The following is a 23,300-nucleotide window of genomic DNA, read 5'->3' as shown; positions in this document are numbered from 1 at the left end:
CAGTGCAGGAGGCCATTCGGCCCATCAGGTCTGCACTGACCCTCCGAAAGATCACCCTACCTCAGCCTACGCCCACATTCTATCCCCGCAACCCCACCTAATCTTTTTTCATGCATTTTTCTCAAAGCAGTGGCTCCTCGTCTAGGAATGGTTACCGAGAAGTTTGGGCTCCCTCCAGCATCGCAGACAAGAGATTACCCTGTTCATCTAAGACTTACTAAGGGCAGCACGGCGGCCTAGTGGTTAGCACAACTGCCTCACGGCGCTGAGGTCCCAGGTTCGATCCCGGCTCTGGGTCACTGTCCGTGTGGAGTTTGCACATTCTCCCCGTGTCTGCGTGGGTTTCGCCCCCACAACCCAAAAATGTGCAGAATAGGTGGATTGGCCACGCTAAATTGCCCCTTAATTGGAAAAAATAATTGGGTACTCTAAATTTATTTTTAAAAAAATCTAAGACTTACTAACAGGAGGAGTAGGTCATTCAGCCTCTTGAGCCTGCTCCGCCATTCAGCAAGATCATGAATGATCGGGATGTGGCCTCAACTCCACATTCCTTCTGACCCCCTATGCCCTTTGACTGCCTTGTCAATTAAGATTCTATCTAACTCAGTCTTAAAAATATTCAATGACCCTGTCTCCCACACTCTCTGCGGAAGAGAGCTCCACAGAGTCACGACCTCGGAGTCTTCCCCAGCTCTGATGTGCCAATTGTAAAGACCCACCCTTGTGGTCTCATCTGAGAGAGGCAAAAGCAGCATGAGCGTTGGAACCAAGATGGGATCTTCATGGTCTCTCTGGCCATAGAGTCACTTGCAGCTCTCTTTGGCTGAGGGTCATCAGCACCTAGGGCTCCATAGACAGGATGAGGAGCAAAGCTTTGATGATGGCACGTGGGAGGAAAGAAGGAGGAGAAACAAAGCGCATGAAACTGATGTTGCTTACTGTGATGGACGTGCAGAGCTGTCCAGCACTGTCCGCCCTGTGGTGTCCATCCTCTGGATCACGAGATGATCTAGGACCATCTTTTTCTTGGCACGTTCAATGATGTCCTCTTCCACAGTCCCTTTTGTAACCAGGCGGTAAATATTAACCTGAAATATCGAAATTCAAACAGTCTAAACTCGTCAAAGCTTCAGACAGCAATGATATTCACAGTTTAACAACCTTCACTGGGTAAGAGGGGACTAAAGCAGTCAGAGACCCAGCTCTTAGTCACCGTCTAGTGCAGGAAGAGCACAGATGTGTTTGAGCGTGCATCGTCTCTTCGGTTGACATTGGAAGATTAACATCAAAATTATTTCCTTTCCTTTGGCCCTTTCTAAGAGAAACCCGACCCCTGCTTGAATCAGATCTGTGGACACCATTTGGTCTCGAGTCTCAAGCCTAGGTGGTGACTGTCAGCAGTAAAACCAGAAACTTCCGGAAATACTCAGCAGGTCTGACAGCATCTGGAGACAGAAACAGAGTTCAAGTTTCAGAGCCCAGAAGAAAGAAATTTTAAGCCGAAATGTTAATATTGCTTCGCTCCCCACAGTTGCTGCCAGACATGTTGAGTAATTTGAGCATTCTCTGTTTATGTCCAGCATCGGTAGTACTGTATTCTGCTTTTGTTTGGTTGACCACCCACGTGCTGATCTCACTCTCGGTCTTATTTTGCAGCTGTACGCACAAATATGGCAGACGTGTGCACCCAGACACAAGGGGCCATTGTAAAGTGATTAAGGACAGGGACTCCCCTGATCTTCCTCCTCCATAACCCGGGGTACGGAGATCAATTCTGGTGGCCAAGTGAGAGAAAAAAACTATTCTGGTGCGGTTCAGGGATTGAATGGGTGATCGATTGGTCTTTATGACCTCAACAGCACACGGGGGAAGTATTTGCAAGTTACAATTTCATTTCATGAATATAAAATAAAGCATAAACTAAAACAAGAAACATTCAGATGCAACATAAGCTGAAAACCAATCCAATGTGTAGCTTCAAGAGGCAATCAAGAGGCAGCTTGGATATGGGGGAGGGGGGTGAGTGGGAAGAACCCTGTTCACGTGCTCATTGCCATAAATCACAATTTTCCACCTGCATTTCCCTTGGTAGCAACCCACTGAACAGGAACATGAAAGAGCTGGAAACATTTAAGACATAAACATATTCCATTCACAATGAAACACTTGCGCAAAGCGTTCAGCGAGGGGATGTCTCATAGCAATACGTTTAGTTGGTCCAGGAGTTCATGTTTGCCCCCAAATTAGGTCAGGCATTAACAGTGAGATAGATGTGCTCGAGGGTTGGAGAGTCACCTCAAGTCCCAATGATTACTTTAAACTGGAGAGAAACAGTTGGGCCGGGGAGACTGCAAACCAAACGATTCAAGGCAAATATCTCCATCTCCAATAGGCAGAGGTTGAAACGGTCATCCATCATTCCAATCTCCCTTCCCACCCCAAGTCCGGCATACAAACTGACCTGCTTCTTCTGGCCTATCCTGTGAGCTCGAGCCTGAGCCTGCAAGTCGTTCTGAGGATTCCAATCAGAGTCGAAGATGATCACAGTGTCAGCGGAGGCCAGGTTAATCCCAAGCCCCCCTGCTCTTGTAGAAAGGAGGAAACAGAAGTCCTGAGGGCAGAGATGGAAAACAAGTCAAGAACTAGCCCACGCAGAGGACATTTTTTAACGCAGCGGTTACAATCTAAAATACATGGCGAAAAGGGTGGCACAACGTGACTCAATAGTAATTTTCAAAAGCAAACTGGATGAACACTTGAAGATGATAACATTTGAAGGGCGATGGGAAACCACAGGGGAACGCAATTAATTGGTCAATTCCAGACACAGGTTCGATGGGCTGACTGGTCTCATTCAGTCGTCCTACAGGTCCGAGAGCTCATCATGCTTGGAGCATTCTTCCATTGAGAATCCGGATGAAGGGCTACAGCCATAGCACTGAGGTTGAATAGCAGGATGAGCGACGTGGGAACAGACTGAAGTGTGAATCAGTAGTGTCTAGTTTCCAGCCCTGCATGAAATGGGCAAAACCGAGGGAGGTGAGAAATTCACAAATGCGCGGAAAATGGGAAATACATCGAATCAGGGATTGTCGAGGTGGCCCTCTTGTTTGCATGGCCTCAGCGACAGACCAAGTTCGGGTGCCAGGAAGAGGAAGCGTGCGTGGGTGGCCTTCTTTGATCATAAAGGGAACAAGGGAGGAAATTTGAGAGGGACAATGGAGTCAAGTGATTTTGCTGAGAGAGAGCGAGAGAGACAGACAGAGAGAGAGAGAGAGAGCAGAACCTAACTATATTAATTCAAGACCAGTTTAAAATTTCTTTCTTTCGAGTGCCTTTCCGAAAGAAAACCAATATATCAAAAAGAAAGTAGCAGCAAATTGGGAAGGAAGCCAGTTGTGTAGTGCAAGTGCCACGTCCTGCAATGTGAGTCTCTGCCATGCTGACCAATAGCAAATCAACCCTCCCGACTCAAGTTTCCTTCCTGCGAATTCTTGATTCAAAGCAAGAACTGCATGAACTGACCTCCCCCCTCAACCATACCGACACAGGACTACGCACAAGCAGCACATAACTGAAAACTACTGCTAGCACCCCATCCCTTCAACCGATGTGGTGAAGCCCCTGCAGAATCAATATTTACCGATCAGGGGTGGCTGCTGAATAACGAAGATAAACTCTTAAATGCTATATTGTGTAGAAGAAGCGGTATTCGTTGTAAATTCCTAAGATCTGATCTGGCGCGGGGATGTTACAAGTGATAGATAAAGCAGGTGTCAGCAGGAAATTTAAGATGATCAGACAGGAATGTGAGAGTTGGGCGAGGATTCAGCCTCAAACCTGGGATGAAGCAAGCACAGCTTTAGTGAACGACCTCAGAAAGAGCGAGGGATCTCAGAACAATCCAGGAATGAGCAGATTTACTATAGAATCTCAAGAGCGAGTGGGGGTTTACTAAACAAGTCGAGGATGAACTACGGTTTACTGAACCATCCCAGGGTGAAAAAGGGTTTATTAAACAATGCCAAAACAATCACTACATAATTTTAAGCAGTGTCATTTTTTAAAAAGTTGTAGATCTGGTGTCACCAGAGGTTGAAATCAACACTTCCTCACCTCAGATCCTTCTGCATTGAAGTGGTCCAAAGCCTGTTTTCTTAATTCCCCTTTTATAGATCCATCTAAACGCTTCAATAGGATAAAACAGAAACATCTTAACCGTATGCTTGAAGATCAGCCATAAGCTCTGAAGTGCAGATATCCCATCTATTTTTATTCTGTTACCCAGTCCAAAAATAATCCTGCTTTAAGGGGCTGTGCTTAGTCAACAGCTACTGAAGGGTGTGCGTCATTAGGCAACCTCACATAGACGAGTTGCCAGACTAGCCACATAGATACCGACCAAATTTGGCCAACAATTCAGCTTTGCTGTCTACAGATATTCTCCACAAACCTGCAGCCATTAAAGTGATAATGGGCAAGAGCAAGGTGGTGGAGCAGGCTCATCTTTTGACTTTTTGCCTTTGAAACCCATGTTAGCAGGGAAGGCAGGTTGTTTCAAGGAGAGCAAGACAGCAATTGGGTCCTGGCATTTAAAAAAATATATGTTTTTAAAATTTAGAGTACACATTTCATTTTTTTTTCCAATTAAGGGGCAATTTAGCGTGACCAATCCACCTACCCTGCACATCTTTGGGTTGTGGGGGCAAAACCCACACAAACACAGGGAGAATGTGCAAACTCCACACGGACAGTGACCCAGAGCTGGGATTGAACCTGGGACCTCGGCGGCGTAAGGCAGCGCTGCTAACCCACTGCGCCACCGTGCTGCCCCCGAGTCCTGGCATTTAATCAAGATTTGTTTTGGACCTGGATTAACAACAATGAATCGTGTCCCTCAAGGTCATCACCAGTGGATCTCTTGTTGCCCGTCAGAGAGTCAGGCTGAAAGTAAATTTGCATCAGCGAGCACGAATGATGCTGTAGGTATCAAGAGATCCTACCAACTGTCCTGGCTTGAGACAATTCACACTCTTTAACCTGTAATTATCCCTCTCTCCAGTTGCTCCGTCTGGACCTGTAAAGACTTAATTACCTGCAAAGTATCGTATTGCATCTTTGACTTTTTCTATATTTATGTTTCTGGAACTCACCTCTTCATTCACCCGAGGAAGGAGCAGTGCTCCGAAAGCTAATGATTCGAAACAAACCTGTTGGACTTTAACCTGGTGTTGTAAGACTTCTTACTGTGCTCACCCCAGTCCAATGCTGGCATTTCCACATCGTATGTAGAGAGAGGGCAACCTTCGACTTCAAGGGTGCAGCTGTAAGCATGACAGTGCCACAGAATGCTGATGTTCAAGTATGGATCCCCCGCACCGTACAGGACAAATAGTGCGATTGGTTCTGACGCGAGGCCTGATGGGTGACTCGGGCGCTGGCTGGAGAGCCTCGTTTAGGGAAGGCCCATTGTATCTTGTTCCACTTAGGTACTTGACCAGCTAGCAGGAGGCCGTTGCCCGGGATCAAGGCCAAGCGGGACGGAAATCCCACCTGCCATGAGCTGCCAGAACTGCACAATTATCGGGGAGTCTGTGGCTGCCGCCTGTACGACATCAGTTCAAGGTCGAGGATTGTCGCTGGATTCCAGGCCAGAGATGAGTGATGGCGGGGTGGGCTTTGGCAGCAAGGGCGGGGACAGCAGCTCTCAAGTGGGGAAGCACCAGCTCACTGCCCCTCCACATACCTCCCCTTTCTGATGCCGGATCTCTTGAACAGGCCTTTGGATGAGGGGTACACTTGGAAGCCTGCAGGAAACCCCGAATGGTTTGGTTGTTGTGCTCCATTCAGGGCAAGCCCCCTGCCAGTGGTGCCAGGATGAGGCCCATAAGTAGGCACATAAGGGCCCCAATTGGCAGTGGGGGCAGCAAGGTCATCCATGGGTGGAGGAAGGAAAGGGGAGGGATCTGCAACTGTTATCCTGGTGCCTAATTAAAACCTCCACCACGCGAAGGCACAAGATTCCATCCCAGATGTGTAAAAAGGGTAAATTCTTCTGTCTGGCCCTAATGTGTTACGTACTCTGGGATAACACAGGCTGCAACTGGATACAGCTTTAACCAAAAGATACTCCAGAGTTGAAGTTAGTTCAGTCTGATTTATTGACCCAGTAGCACAGTTCTCTATGAGTTCGACTCTGTGCTAACCTAAGTGTGGTTACTCTGTCTGATTGAACCAAGCTAGCTCTTAGCCACGTGCTGGAGGTGTGATACTGTACATACACCCTGACTCACTCTGTAGATGTTCATCAGTGGAAAGAGGCGGAGTGCGAGTGCCTCGTGCCTTTTATAGTGAGATACCACCCGAGTGTCCTGCTTGCTCATTGGTCATGTCCTGTTCTCTGTGTCCATTAGCTGCCCGTCTGTATATCATTATCTGCATGTCTGCATATCATGACAGGCCCGACGCAGGAATCGTTGCTGGTGGGACAGACAATTTAACGGATAACTTAAAGGCCCGTTGACCTCAGGAAATTTCCAGTCTTGGGACAGGTGCGACTGGAAAACACCGCCCCAAGTGTTCCATTCGCCTGCAACAACATTCCTCATGATGACGAGCAAAAAGAGCACTTGCAAGTGAATCGCAAAATGTAACAAAATTTGGAAACGTACTATGGTCCATAAGTACTATCGTCTGTCAAAACTCTGAATGGTTCAATATCTTATTAACATTCCTTCATTCCCCACCAAGCTCACCTGGAATGGGTAGTGTTTGATGGTCAAGTATTCAGCAAGGATATCCAACATTCGGACCATCTGAGAGAAGATAAGCACTCGGTTTCCTCTCTGCCGAAGCCTGGTCATCAGCTTATCCAGCAGAATCAGTTTGCCACTGCTCTTGATCAAGTTCTGCAGCAGGGGGAAAAAAAAATTCCACGTGTTGAGAAACTGATCAATTCGTCCCACACTTGGAGATGTTTTCTACCAGCCAGTTAATACTGAGGGGAGGGGTGTGGGGAAGAGGATTGCTCAGGTGCTGGGTATAGCCCAGCTCTAAATATTTCATTACCCAAAGAAAAAAATTGATGAATTTGACATGCTCAAATGTATGGGGAAAGTTTTCACCCTCAATTACACGGAAACAGGTCATGGATCCCCACCAGCCTACTCTGCCATTCAATTGTATCATGGTTGATGTGCATCTTAATTTCATCGAGCAAAGGAAGTGAGGAACTCAAAAGTTTTAAAATAGTACACTACGAAGATTTAGCTTTTGAACAGAAGAACTGAGACTTTCTGGCACCCAAGAGATCAAAGGGATTTGGTTTGATTGGTTGGCTGGTGGCCAATGGATTGGCGAAGGACTGTATTCTGTCCAGCAACAGACAGTGATTGGGTTCAGCCAGGTGGGGGGTTTCAGAGGTCCTGTACAGAGTTTTTTTTAAACCCCTCTGTGTTTGTCTGTCTTGTGTGTGCAGAGGGTGGCATGAGTTGAAGAGGGGGCGTTAAGAATTAAACAATAGTTAACCAGTTGTATTTGCTGCCTATTTAATTATAGCAATTGTTACTAATAAAAGTTAATAGTGTTTCAATTTTCAAACCTGGTGACTATAGTTATCGGGCAGCCAAAGATCTCGGGTATTAAAAAAAATTAAGTTAATTTCAATTGTATTGCGACTCTGGATCAAGTGGGGCTAGAATTGACTAGCCCAGGGGGTCATTCTGCCAGCTCTGCCTTAAAAATATTCAACGACTGCTTCCACTTCCTTTCAAGGAGGAAAGTTAGAGTTTCGCCACCCTCAGGAAAATAAATTCTCCTCATATGACCATAAGACATAGGAGCAGAATTAGGCCACTCTGCCCATCGAGTCGGCTCCGCCATTCAAACATGGCTGATATTTTTCTCATCCCCATTCTCCTGCCTTCTCCCCATAACCCCATGTCCCCTTATTAATCAAGAACCTATCTAGCTCTGTCTTAAAGACACTCAGTGATTCGGCAGAGTCTTAAATGGTTGGCACCTATTTTTAAGCAGTGACCCCCTAATTCCAGCAACCTGGGAAAGAATGAGGTGGAGGAGATGATGACGCAATGTGTCCTGATTTGCACTACAGGGTTACTTACATAGGGAAGAAGTAACTGGAGGGCAAGAATAATTAGAAACAATCGAGAGATGCAGAATGAAGAGAATTGCATTTATACGGCATCTTTCACAACCTCAGGCTGCCCTAAAGCGTTTTACACGCAATGAAATACATTTGAATGCAGAAATGTGGTATCCAATTTGCACATAACAAACGCCTACAAACAGCAACGTGATAATGACCAGATCATCTGTTTTGTTATGTTGATTTAAGTAGTAAACCTTGACCAGAATACTGGGAGTAACTCCCCTAACCTTTGATCGAAATAGTGCCAGAAATAGTGCCAGGATCTCCACCTATGAGGGCAGGGAGCCTTTGTTTAACAAAGGGTGACACCTTAACAGTGCAGCCCCCCCTCAGCACTGTAGTGTGCATCTGAATCTCTTTCTGCTCAAATGATATCAGCTGAGCCAAGGCAGACACGTTTGCCTCAGTCAAATTCATAAATTAGAGAACTGGAGGCAAAACTGTCAAAGGAACAGAAGGCGGCTATTCGATACATCGAGCTTACTGTGCCATTCAATTAGATCATGGCTGAACTTCTACCTCAATGACACTTTTCCGCACTATCTCCATATCCCCGATGTCAGTAGTCTCCAGAAATCTATCTATTTTGGTCTTCAACATGCTTAATGATCGACTTCCACAGCCCTCTGGGGTAGAGAATTTCAAAGATTCGGCACCCTCTGAGCGAACAAATTCCTCCTCATCTCAGTCCCAAAGGGCCCACCCCTTATCCTGAGATTATGACCCCTGGTTTTAGGCTCACCCGCCGGAGGAAACATTTTTTATCCACACCCAGCTTGTCATGCCCTGTAGGAATTTTTGTTCAGTTTCAATGAGGTCACCCCTCATTGTTCAAAACGCGAGGGAATACAGACCCAATCTCCTCAAACTCTCCTCACAAAACAATCGTGCCACCCCAGGGATTAGTCTGTTGAATCTCTGCTGCACTCCCCTGACCAAAACTGTACACAATATAGGAGGTAAATGAGATCACACAAGGCTCCATCAAGGAGAGGTTTGCTGAATACTCGTGGCGACAAGGAGGAAACAAGTGTTTTGAGGTGACGGAAAACAAGAGTGGGAAGAACAATTTCAACAAATGAAATATGACATTTACTGTGGTTGACGGCACTTCCAGTTGGGTGATAACCAGGGACGCTGAGGATAAATGAAAAGATAACGTAATAAGCCCGTGCTTAGGTTCACTTTTCTGAAACATCTTTAAAGGGCGGGCATGATTCAGTACACCAGTGAGAGAGAGTTCGGAACAAAACGGTTTCACCCACCTGCAGCACTTCCTGGCTTGTCAGGTTCTCATTCTCCTCGCAATGTTTGACCAAGTAGCAGTGATTGCAACATTTCTTCAGCTCCATCATGATGTTGAGGAAGCTCGATGAAGACCCCCTGGTTCCCTTGGTGAGCGCTTTGTAATTTCGCGTCAATATCCATCTGTATCAAGAGAGATCGTGAGTACTCGGCCACCATTAAACTGCAGCACCAGTTCCCCATTACCGCACGCTGCAGCCTCACCATAACCAACACTCTGCGACAAGGAAAAAGTCTAACAGATGCATCAAATCCATTCCATCCAGAGTTCACGCATGACTATTCTGTCATGGGCTCTTCCTTCGCCTCCTGGATAACACCTACCCGTACCTCACTGGGGGGCAAAATATTCAAGCAGTTCTGCTACTCTCAATCCTACTTCCAACCAAAGTAGATACCGCAGCCTTTTAACATATGAACTTCTCTTGCATGACATTGCACAGATCCACTATCCTGCGTCATTACTCATCTCACTTAATGCTATGAATTTTATACTCATCCTAGTTAAGCGGTTTTCCTTCCCACTCTTGTGCAGTCACCTCTGGTACCCCTCAAGGATTTCTCCTTGGCCCCCGCCTATTTCTCATCTGCACGCTTCCGCTCGGTGATATCACTCAAAAACATGGCATCAGTTTCCGCATGCATGCTAACGATATGGAGCTCTATCCCGCCTCCACCTCACTTCTGAACTCTCCATCACCTCAAATCTGTTCAACATTCATAACTGGATGAACAGAAATTTCCTCCAATTAACTACTGGGAAAACAGAACCCATTGCATTTTGTCCGAGTCACAAATTCTTTCTCTTGCTCCTCACTCTGTTCCTCGCCCTGGCAACTGTCGAGACTGTACACAACTTTGGTGCTACATTTGAAGATGAGCTTTGGATCATAGATGAGCTTTGGATCACAAGTCCACACCACCATCGAGATGCCTAGTTCCCCTCCCATAACATCGACATGCCCCTGCTGTAGCGTAACTGCTGCTGAAACTCTCATCTATGTCTTTGTTACCTCTAGACTTGACTATTTCAACTCATTATCGGCTGGCCTCAATAGACCAACCCTGTACAACCCCGGGGCAGCACAGTGGGTAAGCACTGTTGCTTCACAGCTCCAGGGTCCCAGGTTCGATCCCTGGCTTGGGTCAGTCTGTGTCAAGTCTGCACGTTCTCCCTGTGTCTGCGTGGGTTTCCTGCGGGTGCTCTGGTTTCCTCCCACATGTCCCGAAAGATGTGCTGGTAGGTGAATTGGACATTCTGAATTCTCCCTCTGTGTAACCGAACAGGCGCTGGAATGTGACAACTAGGGCCTTTTCACAGGAACTTCACTGCAGTGTTAATGTAAGCTGACTTGTGACAATAAAGATTATTATTATTATAAGCTTATACCCATTCAAAACTCTTGTTGCCCATGTCCCAACTTGAATATTGCCCTGCTCACTCATCGCCCCAGTGCCCTCTGACCTACATTAGCTCCTAGTTGAGCAGCACCTCTACTTTAAAATTCTCCACCCTCATCTTCAAATTTCCATGGCCTTTCCCATCCTATCTCGGGAATCTTCTTCAGCCCGACAGCCACCCTTCGAGTTATCTACACCAATTCCAATCTGGAGCATTCCCAATTTTAATCGCCCCACCAAGAGCGGAGGTGCCCCAAGTTCTTTCACTAAAACTGCCATCACTTTTTTCTCCTTTAACATGTTCCGTAAAACATACCTTTTGACCAAGCTTTTGGGGCATCTGGCCTCGTTCCTCAAGAACACATGATACAGGAAGAGAAGGCCACATGTCCTGTCCTTGTCATGCCTGCTCCACCATTCAATATGGCCATGGCTAATGGGGGGCTTCAACTCCACTTTCCCGCCTGCTATCCTCAGAGACCAAAAACGTGTCCATCCCAGCTATAAATGTGTTCAACGATGGAGCATCCACAATCCTCTGGGGTAGAGAATTCCAAAGATTCACAACCCTTTTGAGTGAAACAATTTATCTTCATCTCAGTCCTTATCCTCATGTAGATTGGCATCTGATTTTCTTGATATTGTTCATGTCTAGCACTTTGGAAAGCTTTAAGTTAAAAGATGCTTTCCTCTCTTCCAGTTAAATAAGCAGAGGCTCTCGTTTACATTACAGCTCCAAGGTCTGGAATTACAGTGGTCAGTCTCTCCCCCCCCCCCCATCACCTTCTGATATATTTATTATTTTATAATAATAATCTTTATTATTGTCACAAGTAGGCTTACATTAACACTGCAATGAAGTGACTGTGAAAATCCCCTAGTCGCCACACTCCGGTACACGGAGGGAGAAGTCAGAATGTCCAATTCACCTAACAAGCATGTCTTTACGGACTAGTGGGAGGAAACCGGGGCACCCGGAGGAAACCAACGCAGACACAGGGATAACGTGCAGACGCTGCACAGACAATGACCCAAGTCGGGAATCGAACCCAGGTCCCTGGTGCTGTGAAGCAACAGTGCTAACCACTGTGCTACCATGCCACCCATATAGACACTAGCCAAAGTGCACGTTATATCAAAGCCAGATTTATAATGATCTCAAGTTCTCCTCCCCATGTGAACAAAAGGCGGTGTCCTCTTTTGAGTCTTGCTCACTAATTTAGTGATGCCGATGACGGTTGGCCTCTCACTAAATGTGCTTGGGGTGGGGGTCGAACAGAGCACAGCACCAAACATAGTGAAGCCGTGACCAGTACCTGAAACAGTGATGGGCAACCTAGGTTGGCCAGTGGGCCGCATTAGTGGCCCTCCTTCATCTAGGTGAGCCGCAAGATTGAAATCAGGCTTCTTTACCCCATGAATAAGATGAAACACCCTTTAAATGACATTGACAACATTTAAAGGGCATTTGGTCAGATACATGCATTGGAAAGGTTTAGAGGGATATGAGCCAAACACAGGCAAATGGGGCTAGCTTAGATGGGCTTTTTGGTTAGCATGGACCAGTTTGGGCCGAAGGGCCTGTCTCCGTGCCATAGATTCTATGACATACATTTAATACATGTCAAATATTTCATAACGAGTTACAGAAAATGCGTAATCAGTTATATGTTAATAGAACCATCAAATAATAAAAACAAATAATTTGCACTCTGGGCACAGCACGGCTCTCACAGTCAATGTTGTGAGCAATCAGCACACACCTCACTTCACTCGCCCTCAGTTTACGTGCGGATCACTTTAGTCATAGCGATAAGAAAAAAATCTACGCGGACGGCAATCACGGAATGTGGTGGACTCTGCACGCTGGCAACGGTCAGCAAAATGCCTCGTTGGCCGTACGCAGAACCCAAATGGGCCGAATGCGGCCCTCATGTTATAGGTTGCCCGCCACTGACCTGATCCAACAGGAATGGGGGCCACAACATCACAAAGTCACTTGGCCTTAAGGTCTTGCTATTTATAAAACTGTTTAATTCCATCGAGACCATAAAACACAAGAAAAAGGAGCAGCGGACCATTCATTCCCCCGAACTGTTCTGCCATTCAATGAGATCATGGCTGATCTGATCGTGGCTTCAACGCCACTTCCCTAACTGCCCGCCATGATCCTCGAATCTAAAACCTTGAATACATTCATAGAATCACAAAATTTACAGCACAGGAGGCCATTCAGCCCACCGAGTCCATGCCGTCCCTTGGAAAGAGCACCCTACCCCAAGCCCACATCTCCACCCTATCCCAGCAACCCCACCCAACCTTTTTATGGGCAATTTATCATGGCCAATCCACCTAACCTGCACATCTTTGAACTTTGGGTGGAAACCGAAGCACCCGGAGGAAACCCACGCAGACACAGGGAGAACATGCAGACTCCGCACAGAGAGTGGCCCAAGCCGGGAATAGAACCTGGGACCCTGGAGCTGTGAAGCAACTGTGCTAACCATTGTGCTACCGTGCTGCCCTAAGGGTTGAGTTAGACAACGGTGCAGCCTCCACTGAGAATTCAAAAGATTATCAATGTATATTCAGAACTCCTTCACAACTCCAGGTCGTAAAAATGCATATTGTCGCAATGTAATTAATGCGGCACTTTAGGAGAGGCCACCCTATTCATTATTTGGCTCCTGTGCTCCATAAACTAACCATTACAATAGTAGAATCCTGGTGGTTACTGAATGATTCAGTAGTCAATTTTATTCACACTTTGGACGCAGAGGGAGCGCATGGCTCAATGTCTCAATACTGAGGCTAGAAAAAAATTGCCAAAATGTCATTACACTGGTCCCTCATCGGGTGACACCAGGAAGTTATAATTAACCTCCATTAGGTGGTCTCAGCAGCAGCAGCTGTCCTCAATGCTGAGTGTCAGGGAGGCAGAGAAAAATCAGCTAGCTATTCCACTCCAGGGTATGGATAAAGGATGAATCAAGATCTGTCTTGACTGTGATGTCCTCCAGAGGTAACATAGCCCTCTAACACTAACTGCCTACACTCAAATCAGCGGGAAGTTTGATATATAGAGTCCAGCACGTGAAAACGGCAAACATTAGTAAAGCAGGTAATCATCATAGAATCACCACAGTGCAGAAGGCTATTCAGTCCTTCATGTCTGTCCCGACCCTTCGAAAGACTACCCTACCATGGCCCACTCCCCCTCAACCCCACCCAACAGTTGGAACCTAAAGGAAAGTTTATCACTGCCAATCCACCTACCCTGCACATCGTTGTACTGTGGGAGAAAACCGGAGCACGCGGAGGAAACCCACGCAGACACAGGGAGAAAGTGCAAACTCCACACAGTCAGCCAGCCAAGGTCGGAATCAAACTGGGGCCCCTGGTGCTGTGAGGCAACAGTGCTAACCACTGCGTCAACCCCAAGCGTAGAAGGTTTGAAAAAAAGACAAAATTAATTTTACAAAACATTCATTAGACCCTGGACTTCCACCTATCTGTGATCTCCTCACCACAACATCAGCTGAGCTCTTACTTATAATACTGCTTCTGTGAGGCTGACATTTCCACCCTCAGAATCTGTTCAACTTTGGCAGGAAGTGATTTTTCAACATCTTTCTTTACTCGGCGCAGCAGGAAGGGTTCCAGCACCCTGTGGAGACTTTGGAAGCCATTTTCTCTTCCCTTCCCGTGTTCCTCTTCAAAGTCCTCCCAGGCATCAAACCTGGAGGGGAAAAAAAATTCAGATGTGAACGGTACATAGAATCACAGAATTTACAGTGCTGAAGGAGGCCATTTGGCGCATCAATTCTGCACTGGCTCTTGGAAATAGCACCCTACTTAAGCACACAGCTCCACCCTATTCCCATAACCCAGTGACCCCACCTAACAATTTTTGGACACCAAGGGCAATTTAGCATGGGCAATCCACCTAACCTGCACATCTTTGGACTGTGGGAGGAAACAGGAGCACCCGGAGGAAACCCACGCAGATACGGGTAGAACGTGCAGACTACGCTCAGAGACCCAAGCCAGGAATCGAACCTGGGACCCTGGAGCCGTGAAGCAACAGTGCTAACCATTGTACTACCGTGCCGCGCACTTCTTAATGCATCAGAAAGGAATAACATGCCCACACAGTATCGCCAGCCAGGCAGCACTCCTTCAGTGCCACACTTTGTGAGAATCTCTGCACTTAATGCAAGACCTTAATGAATCATAGAATCCCAGAAGGCAGCCATTTGACCAATCATGCCTGTGCTAGCTCTGTACAGGCTGCGCACGTTCGCTCTCTCTGTAACCCTGCAAATCTTTCCCAGAGGATGCACAATGAAGGGATCTGGGATGTAATCTGAATCCCGGGGATAATCATAATCTATTCTGCTTACACCACATGTTAGGCAAGTTGGAAACAAAACATAATCACATCGCATTACATCTGACGAAAGGGGCAACAAATCAATCTACCCTCTCACTCCCCACTGCTATCGATTAACATCAGCTCAAAAGCAAATGCGAGGACACGGCCGAGTGTGGTCTTTAATATACTATTCACCCAAAAGGTACATACGGGATGGAGACTGCATGCATTAGGTGATGGTGGGCAGCCTCTACCTGTGGAGCAGTTCTCAGCATCAATGTGGTCAGGCTTATGGGGATGGGGGCGGGTTGGCAGGGGAATTAACTGAGCCGAGTTGTAAATCTTGATCCACGACCGTATTTCTTTCCGCTTTAAGAGGTTGGCTTACTTTTCAGGCATGATGAAGTGCAGGAGGGACCAGAGCTCCTTCAGCGAGTTCTGCAGTGGTGTCCCCGTTATCAGCAGCCGATGGTTGGACCTGAAATCAATCAGAGTCCGGTACAAGAGGGAGTCATCATTCTTCAATCGGTGAGCTTCGTCCACTCCCAGGAAAGCCCAGTTTATGTTCCCCAAAACATTCTGACAAGAAAAACACAAGTCTCGGTAAGAATTGATGACTGAATTTTCAGCACAAATAGAAGCCATTCAGCCAATGGGGCTTGTGCTCCATCGCTCCGTGGTGGGGTTTTCTATTCTAATGTCAGTACTTTTGCTCTTTCCCCATACCCTTTGATTATTTTCTTCTTCCAGTATTTATCTAACTCGCACTTAACCCTTATGACCAACTCAGCTTCCCAACAGCCATTTGTGGTAAAGCATTCCGTAACTTCACAATCCTTTTGAGTGAAAATATTCTTTCCTACCGCTCACTCTGTGCCAATTCTGAAATTACGCCCCTTGGTTACCAGTCCAGTTCCATCTCAGGGTCATCAAATTCCCAGTCAACTTGTCCCAGAGTCTGTTACCTTATCTTTGAGCAGAATTTCGTATGTCGTTATCAACACATTAAACTTCATCTTCTTTGTCTCAGGGTGTAACCAGTCATATTCCCGGATCTGTAACAGAAAATTTTAATGAGCTGTGCACTGGACGTTAATGTTCACCGACAGTCAAGCAATGTCAATAGGCCAAAAGTCCTAGGCCTTGTACAAGTGTGCCTACCAACCAAATGCTGGTTTATATAGTGCACAACAGGGAATGGCCTTCAACCATTAGTAGATCTTATAACCTCAGGCTCTACATCCAGTCAGGAAAAGCCCAATGTCCGCAACACTTGGAAGCAATTTACCAATCTGCTTGAGGACATGTTTGTGACCAGCAATCAATGAGGTGGCAGTGGGCAGTGTGCAGGGAGGGGGAAGCGTGGACCGAAACGAATGAAAGGGGAGGCGGTAAGGAAAAGGGGGGGAGGGGAGACACCACCCAGAGTACAGGGGCAGTAGGGCCCAAAGGGTACCGAGGGAAAGAAAAATACATGGGTGCGGCCACGGCAACAACAACAGGGTGTGCCTTGGTGGCCTCAAACACCCGCCCCTGGTATGTTTTAATACCATGGGGCAACATGTTGGTAGTTAAACAATACGGTTGTGGTAACCGTTTACTGGGAGCTCAATGTTAATATGCCTTGTATCTGTATGTGTGTTTCCTATGTATTCATATTTGTTTATTTCGGCCCTTTAAGTTTTTTTTATTTTTCTGGCAACGTTGTTACAAATAAATGCAAAACCAATAAAAAAAATATATATTTTTTTAAAAAAGGAAAAAGCCCAATGTTAGCTCCTTCATCATTCAACTAGTCAAGGTAGGGAGTGACTGAACCACCAAGAATGGAAAGGTCCCACGTTCTGGTTTGTTATCTCAACTCAGCAAAGTTGCCAAAAAGCAACATTATAATTTGTCTCAAAACATCTTGGGAGGTGTGTGGTGGTGGTGGTGGTGGTGTGGGGGGGGGGGGGGGGGGGAAGAGAGAGAGAGAGAGAGAGAGAGAGAGAGAGAGAGAGAGAGAGAGAGAGAGAGAGAGAGAGAGAGAGAGAGCGAGAGCGAGAGAGAAAAAGAGTATGAAAGGCTAGCTCACTACTCAAATCCTGTTTGCAATCCAACAAACCCTCAAGGGAAACGCGAAGAGACGATAGGAAGGACAATATGATGTTTGACTGGGCTGTCTGCATTGTTAAATAGTTGCTTGGAAACCTAATATAATTTAGACAATTATCCGAGCAGGAACACACCATAGAAGCATATTCCAGGCTGGTAACTGAATAACCTCCAGATCGCACGGAAATGTAGCGGAGCTGGAGTACCAAAAGGCACAATGAGCCCACTGGCCTGCAGGAGAAAAACAAATCATATTTGCAATAAGACTTTTTAAGGGAAGACCCTGCCCAAGACATTAATCAGCCAGCTTCTCAGAAGCCGATCGTTCTGAGCATTTTCCGAATCCGACACAATTTCAAACCCCCACTGTTCCCCGATCGGCGGCAAGCGTTCGTCAGCAGGGCGCCGTACTAACCGTATTGCGGCTCATGACATCGCCAATGTAGACGACCACATTCATGCTGGGCTCCCAGATGTCAAACTCTCGCTGCCAGGAGGTGAGGGTGGACAGCGGGACGACCAGTAGGAAGGGACCGTAGAGCTGATGCTGGTTGAACAAGTTTGAGAGGAATGAGATGGTTTGGATCGTTTTGCCCAGACCCATTTCGTCAGCTAGAATCACACTGTTACACCTGGGGGGGGGGGGGGGGGGGGGGGGGGGGGGGGGGAAAGAAACAAAACACATACAGTGAACTCACCGAGCCAAGACAAATGCGCAGAGTCCAGGAATTAACTATTAAAACACTAAAATTAGAACACCAACTTCCATGGCTTTGCCATATAAAGACACGTCAAGGTGCTTTACAGGGGCATTACAACACAAAATACAACACCAAGTCACGTGAGGAGATAGAGGGCAGATGCGTCACATTCATTTATGACACCGACGGGACCATTCAATTTCAAAAGCTTGGTCACAGAGATAGGTTTTAAAGTAAAGGGGAAAGTCAGGTAAAGGGGTGGCAAAGTTTGGGAAGAGAACTGCAGAGCTTAGGGTAAAGGAAGCTGATGGCACGGCCACCAATAGTGAAGTGATTTTTAACAAATTCATTCATGCAATGTGGACACCACCAACTGGACCAGGGTATGCTGCCCATCCCTAATTGCCCATGAGCTGAGCAGCCATTTCAGGGGTCAACCACTTTGCTGTGGGTCTGGAGTCACGTGTAGGCCAGACCAGCTAAAGATGGCAGATTTCATTCCGAAGGACTAACTAGACGGGTCTTTTCGACAATGGCTTCCAGGTGATCAGTAGACATTTAATTCCAGATTTTTATTGAATTCAAATTTCACCCTCTGCCGTGGTGAGATTCCAACCAGGGTCCCCATTACTAGTCATATGCCGCCGCCTCCCCTGATTAAAATCAGTGACGTTCAACAGGCCAAGATTGGAGGGGCACAGATATTTCTGAGGGTGGTGGGGTTGGAGCCGTTTACAGAGATACAGAAGGGAACAAGTCCAGGAAGTGTTTTAAAAACTAGGATGATAATTTTAAAATAGAGGCATTGTTTAGTTGAGAGCCAGTGTAGGTCAGCGAGCACAGGAGTGATAGGTGAATGGGATTTGGTATAAATTAGGTCAATAAGCTGCAGGGCTTTGGCTGGTTTCAAGTTTATGATGTGTAGAATGTGAGGGGGGAAACCAGGAACACATTGGAATTGTCCTATCTGTGTTTCAGCATGAAACGAAGGGGCAGAGTCAAACAATGCTATGTGGATGGTCTAACTGACAGCATGGAGAAGTGATTGAAGGTCCATCTCTGGATTAAATATGATTCGGAGGTTGCAAGCAGTCTGGCTTAACCTCTGACAGAAGGACGGAGTTGGTGGTGAGGTAGCAGAGCTGATGGCAGGGACTGAAGGCAAGGTCTTCAATATTCCCAATATTTAATCAGGGGAACTTTCTGTTTTTCCAGTACAACATGTCCAACAAGCAGCCTGACAAGTTAGAGATGGTGGAGAGGTAATGGCGAGGTGATGCTCTGTGCCGTCAGCATGCATTAGGAAATTTATGGTGTGTTTTTGGACGATATTGCTGTCGGATAGCACTGAAATGGGAAATAGGAAACCCACCATGGCTAGATCTTTGGGGGACTCCAGAAGGAATGGAAAGAGAAGTTACTCATGGATAGTCTCTGGCTACAATTACATAGATGAGGATGGAACCAGGTGAGTGCAGTCCCACCCAACTGGATGATGGTGGAGAATAGAATCATGAACTCTCTTCAGTTATTTCAACTAAGTAAGCAATTTCATCTTTTTTAAAATCCCAATGAAGCACAACAAATTCCCCCTGAATCAGCCTGCTTTGTTTTTAAAAGGGACTTGGAAAGCTGTAAGGGAAGGGTATCAACTCTGATAGATGGGCTTGTCGCATTCTCCTGGAATGGCTCTTCCTGTATTGCACCTCACCTTCACCCAGTTCTCACCTGTAGCTCCCAAGTAGCTTTCAGCACACAACAGGACCACAACCCGGTGAACCTCTTTGAGGGATCAAATCAGCTGAGGACAGCCAGCGGGTTTGCAATCCGTGGCGACTTAGGGATGTCTTCGCCAGCATGCAAAGACTGACTGAGTGGACTGAGAGAAGGAGACCCTTCTAATTCCAAGCCTCCAGAAGTATGTTGAGCACAGTGTCGTGGAATGCACAGAGCTTGACAAGACACAGATGTTCTTTGGGTCACACACACCGTCCAGATCTATTTCTAGTCATTTGGACACATCTTGCCACTGGGTCAGGACAAGAGAGTGAGGTAGACGGTGCACAACTCTCCCTCACTATAATCTAATTCATGTTCTTCATCTTTCCCTCATCCTCTGTTTCTAAAACAAGGTTGGCTGTGAAAAATAGAAGAGCACCAAGTTCCCACCCCCACTGCGTTTATATTCCAATGAGCCCTGGCCACAGGGGAATGGAAGTCTGAGAATGATCTGTTGTATCAAAACAACATTTTTTTCATCTGCTGACTCTTGGTGGCACCTGCAGGTGTCCACCGCCCACTGGTACTTCACCAAAGTGGTCATTTTCTACATGTGAGTGTTGGTGACCTATTTGACCGACGGGGGACATCACAACTGCTGCCAATCCTGCCCGCAACCAATGTCCTTTCATTTTCCAGCTGGGGTTAATGGAGGACAGAGATTCTGGATAACCCATCCCTCTCCTTAACCCAAAGACATTGGTTGGCACATTGTAAAGTGTTGCCCAGTTGAAATAAATTCAATCGAATTCACAGCAAACTCATTGATTACATCCAAATCCGTACTTGCACCAGGAGTGAGCGAGCCAGTTCACGCCCTCAAGTTGGTAATCCCTCAATTCCAAGCCGTCACTGCCAATGTAGGAGGGCTGCTTCTTCATGGCAACAAACCGAGGTCTCTGTTTCAGGACCTGGAAAAGATTAATTGAGTTTCTGTTTATTTCTTAATACACGAGCAAGCAAAGTCCCTTGTTAATAGACAGAAAGTACAAAACAGTCATTGAACAGATCATTTGATAGATTCGCACAGTAAACATAGCAAACACTCATGGGATATCTGACTTATCTCGAGGCATACACCTCATCAACAGGAAAATAAGCACAGTACCACTCACGCTAATGTAATGATTTTTGGCAGGCACACAAAAAAAGTGCAATAAAGTGCTGGGGAACAAAATATTTGAAACTATTACTTTAGTAAGCAAGTGGTAAATATCGGCTCCCAAGGGAGGAGGTGGAAGGCACAATAAGATTTTGGGATACAGTACAGGAATAACTGGAGACTTAACACATGTTAAATGCAGCAATAGCAGCAGATTTGGATCCATGTTTCCCAAAGTAGGGTTTTCCTCACATTGTCTGAGAGATTGATCACCATGGTTAGTCAACAATTACACTGCTAGTTTATCATGTGACAACCAGGTTGGCAGAGAACAAACCAGACAGGATTTGGCCATTTTTCTGCATTCCTAACCGTTTACAATGGGAAGAGAAGGCCAAGGTGAGGAGTGCAAAATGATGAAGAGCTCTGATAAAGTGAATGGAGAACTTCTCCTCTGGTTGCCAAAGAGTCATCAATTAGAAATTGCCTGGGAGTGAGGAACGAGGTTAGGATAAATCTCTCCTCACGGTTCTTACTGCACGGATTGCTTTGGAAGAGGCATAAAACATCTGAAGAATCAAGGGGCTATACAACTAGAGCAGGATAAAGACTATAGGTTTGGATCGCTCAGATACAATGGGATGATGCGGCCCCTCTTTCCAAGGTATAAACCGCTGCTTCTCTGAAGACACTATCGCCGAGAAATGGGTGAGTCAACAATCAACCGAATTAGATACAATGTTATGGAGTATTGGAAAGTGCCATCAGCTCAACTGATGTCTGAGGAAGCACGGTAGCATTGTGGATAGCACAACTGCTTCACAGCTCCAGGGTCCCAGGTTCGATTCCGGCTTGGGTCACTGTCTGTGCGGAGTCTGCACATCCTCCCGTGTGTGCGTGGGTTTCCTCCGGGTGCTCCGGTTTCCTCCCACAGTCCAAAGATGTGCAGGTTAGGTGGATTGGCCATGAAAAATTGCCCTTAGTGTCCAAAATTGCCCTTAATGTTGGGTGGGGTTACTAGGTTATGGGGATAGGGTGGAGGTGTTGACCTTGGGTAAGGTGCTCTTTCCAAGAGATGGTGCAGACTCGATGGGCCGAATGGCCTCCTTCTGCACTGTAAATTCTATGAAGCTCTCAGGCCAAGGTGATGATAGGGCTCTTATTAAAGCTTCAATGTTTGAAATCCCTACAGTGCAGAAGGAGGCCTTTCGGCCCCTGAAGTTACTGTGAAAAGCCCCTAGTCACCACATTCCCCTACCAGCCTCCCCGAACAGGCGCCGGAGTGTGGTGACTAGGGGGTTTTCACAGTAACTTCATTGAAGCCTACTTGTGACAATAAGCGATTTTAATTTAATTTCATCGAGTATGCACCAGCCTCTGGAGAGAGCAACCGACCTAAGCTGACACCTCCACCCTGCCCCCGTAACCCCACCTAACCTTTTTTCACACGAAGGGGCCACTTAGCCAATCCACCAACCTGCAGATCTTTGGATTGTGGGAGGAAACCGGAGCACCCGGAGGAAACCCACGCAGACGTGGGGAGAACGTGCAGACTCTGCACAGACAGTCGCCCGAGGCCAGTACTGAACCTTGCTCGCTGGAGCCATGAGGCAGTAGTGCCAACCACTGTATCTGAATCAAAGGACATTAAAACCATTTATATTGTGTCACAAAGCTGATTCTAACCATCGTTTTCTTGTGTGTTCACTTACTGTGTAGCATCAAAATGCAACTTCACTTTGTTAAAACAGGGCTGAGGTGCAGAAATCTGTTAATCACGATCTGTCATTCCAAGCTGAATACATGAAACAAACTGTGCAGAAATAGTAGCTCTGAACTGGTGCGATATTGTACAGCAACTAGGAAACCAATTGTGTAAAAGGGCATCACTATCAGCACAATCGCAATACCAGGGGCTGTTTGTAACACTCACACGTCTTAGGCACCGAGGTTGTGTGTTTACTGGGAATTCAACCAAGTAATCTGGGCTGACACAGAAATGGGGCACTATGCGGATTTTGTACTGTCAAAGGTGCCAGTCTTTGTTATTTGGATGACCCGTGAAACCAAGTCACCATCTGGTAGATATAAAAGTACCTGTGACACTTCAGAACAGACCCATGGAGCTCTCCAGCTAATATGGACTAAAAGGAGAATGGAAACTGCTGGAAAAACTTAACAGGCTGGGTAGCATCTGTGGAGAGGGAAATTGCGTTACTGTTTCAAGTCACTGACATTTAATCAACTTGCTCAGTATTCCCAGCACTTTGTTGGGCGGCATGACAGCACAGTTAGCACCGTTGCTTCACACGTCAGGGTCCCAGGTTCGATTCCCGGAGTGGGCCATTTCACCTGTGCGGAGTCTGCACG

General features: G+C 46.5%; 1 protein-coding gene across 5 annotated transcripts in view; it reads right to left on the bottom strand.

Moving 5' to 3' along the window:
- The window catches only part of chd2 (chromodomain helicase DNA binding protein 2), a 105,767-nt gene that overhangs the window by 26,940 nt on the left and 55,527 nt on the right, over positions 1-23,300 (bottom strand). For all 5 annotated transcript variants that reach the window (XR_005462511.1, XR_005462510.1, XM_038813434.1 and 2 more), the window contains 10 exons: positions 20,615-20,739; positions 17,764-17,980; positions 16,220-16,309; positions 15,643-15,833; positions 14,430-14,618; positions 9,439-9,601; positions 6,759-6,911; positions 4,120-4,191; positions 2,465-2,614; positions 943-1,091 (listed from right to left, as the gene is read on the bottom strand). Coding sequence is in view for 3 of the 5 variants with exons in the window: in XM_038813434.1 (XP_038669362.1) it covers positions 943-1,091; positions 2,465-2,614; positions 4,120-4,191; positions 6,759-6,911; positions 9,439-9,601; positions 14,430-14,618; positions 15,643-15,833; positions 16,220-16,309; positions 17,764-17,980; positions 20,615-20,739 (1,499 nt within the window). In the remaining 2 variants the exon portion in view is untranslated. The remainder of the gene's footprint in view (positions 1-942; positions 1,092-2,464; positions 2,615-4,119; positions 4,192-6,758; positions 6,912-9,438; positions 9,602-14,429; positions 14,619-15,642; positions 15,834-16,219; positions 16,310-17,763; positions 17,981-20,614; positions 20,740-23,300) is intronic.

The sequence above is a fragment of the Scyliorhinus canicula genome, chromosome 12 (assembly GCF_902713615.1).
Source record: "Scyliorhinus canicula chromosome 12, sScyCan1.1, whole genome shotgun sequence".
NCBI lineage: Eukaryota > Metazoa > Chordata > Chondrichthyes > Carcharhiniformes > Scyliorhinidae > Scyliorhinus > Scyliorhinus canicula.
Note: the sequence above shows the minus strand (reverse complement) of the source record. Positions and strands in the feature narration are given on the sequence as shown.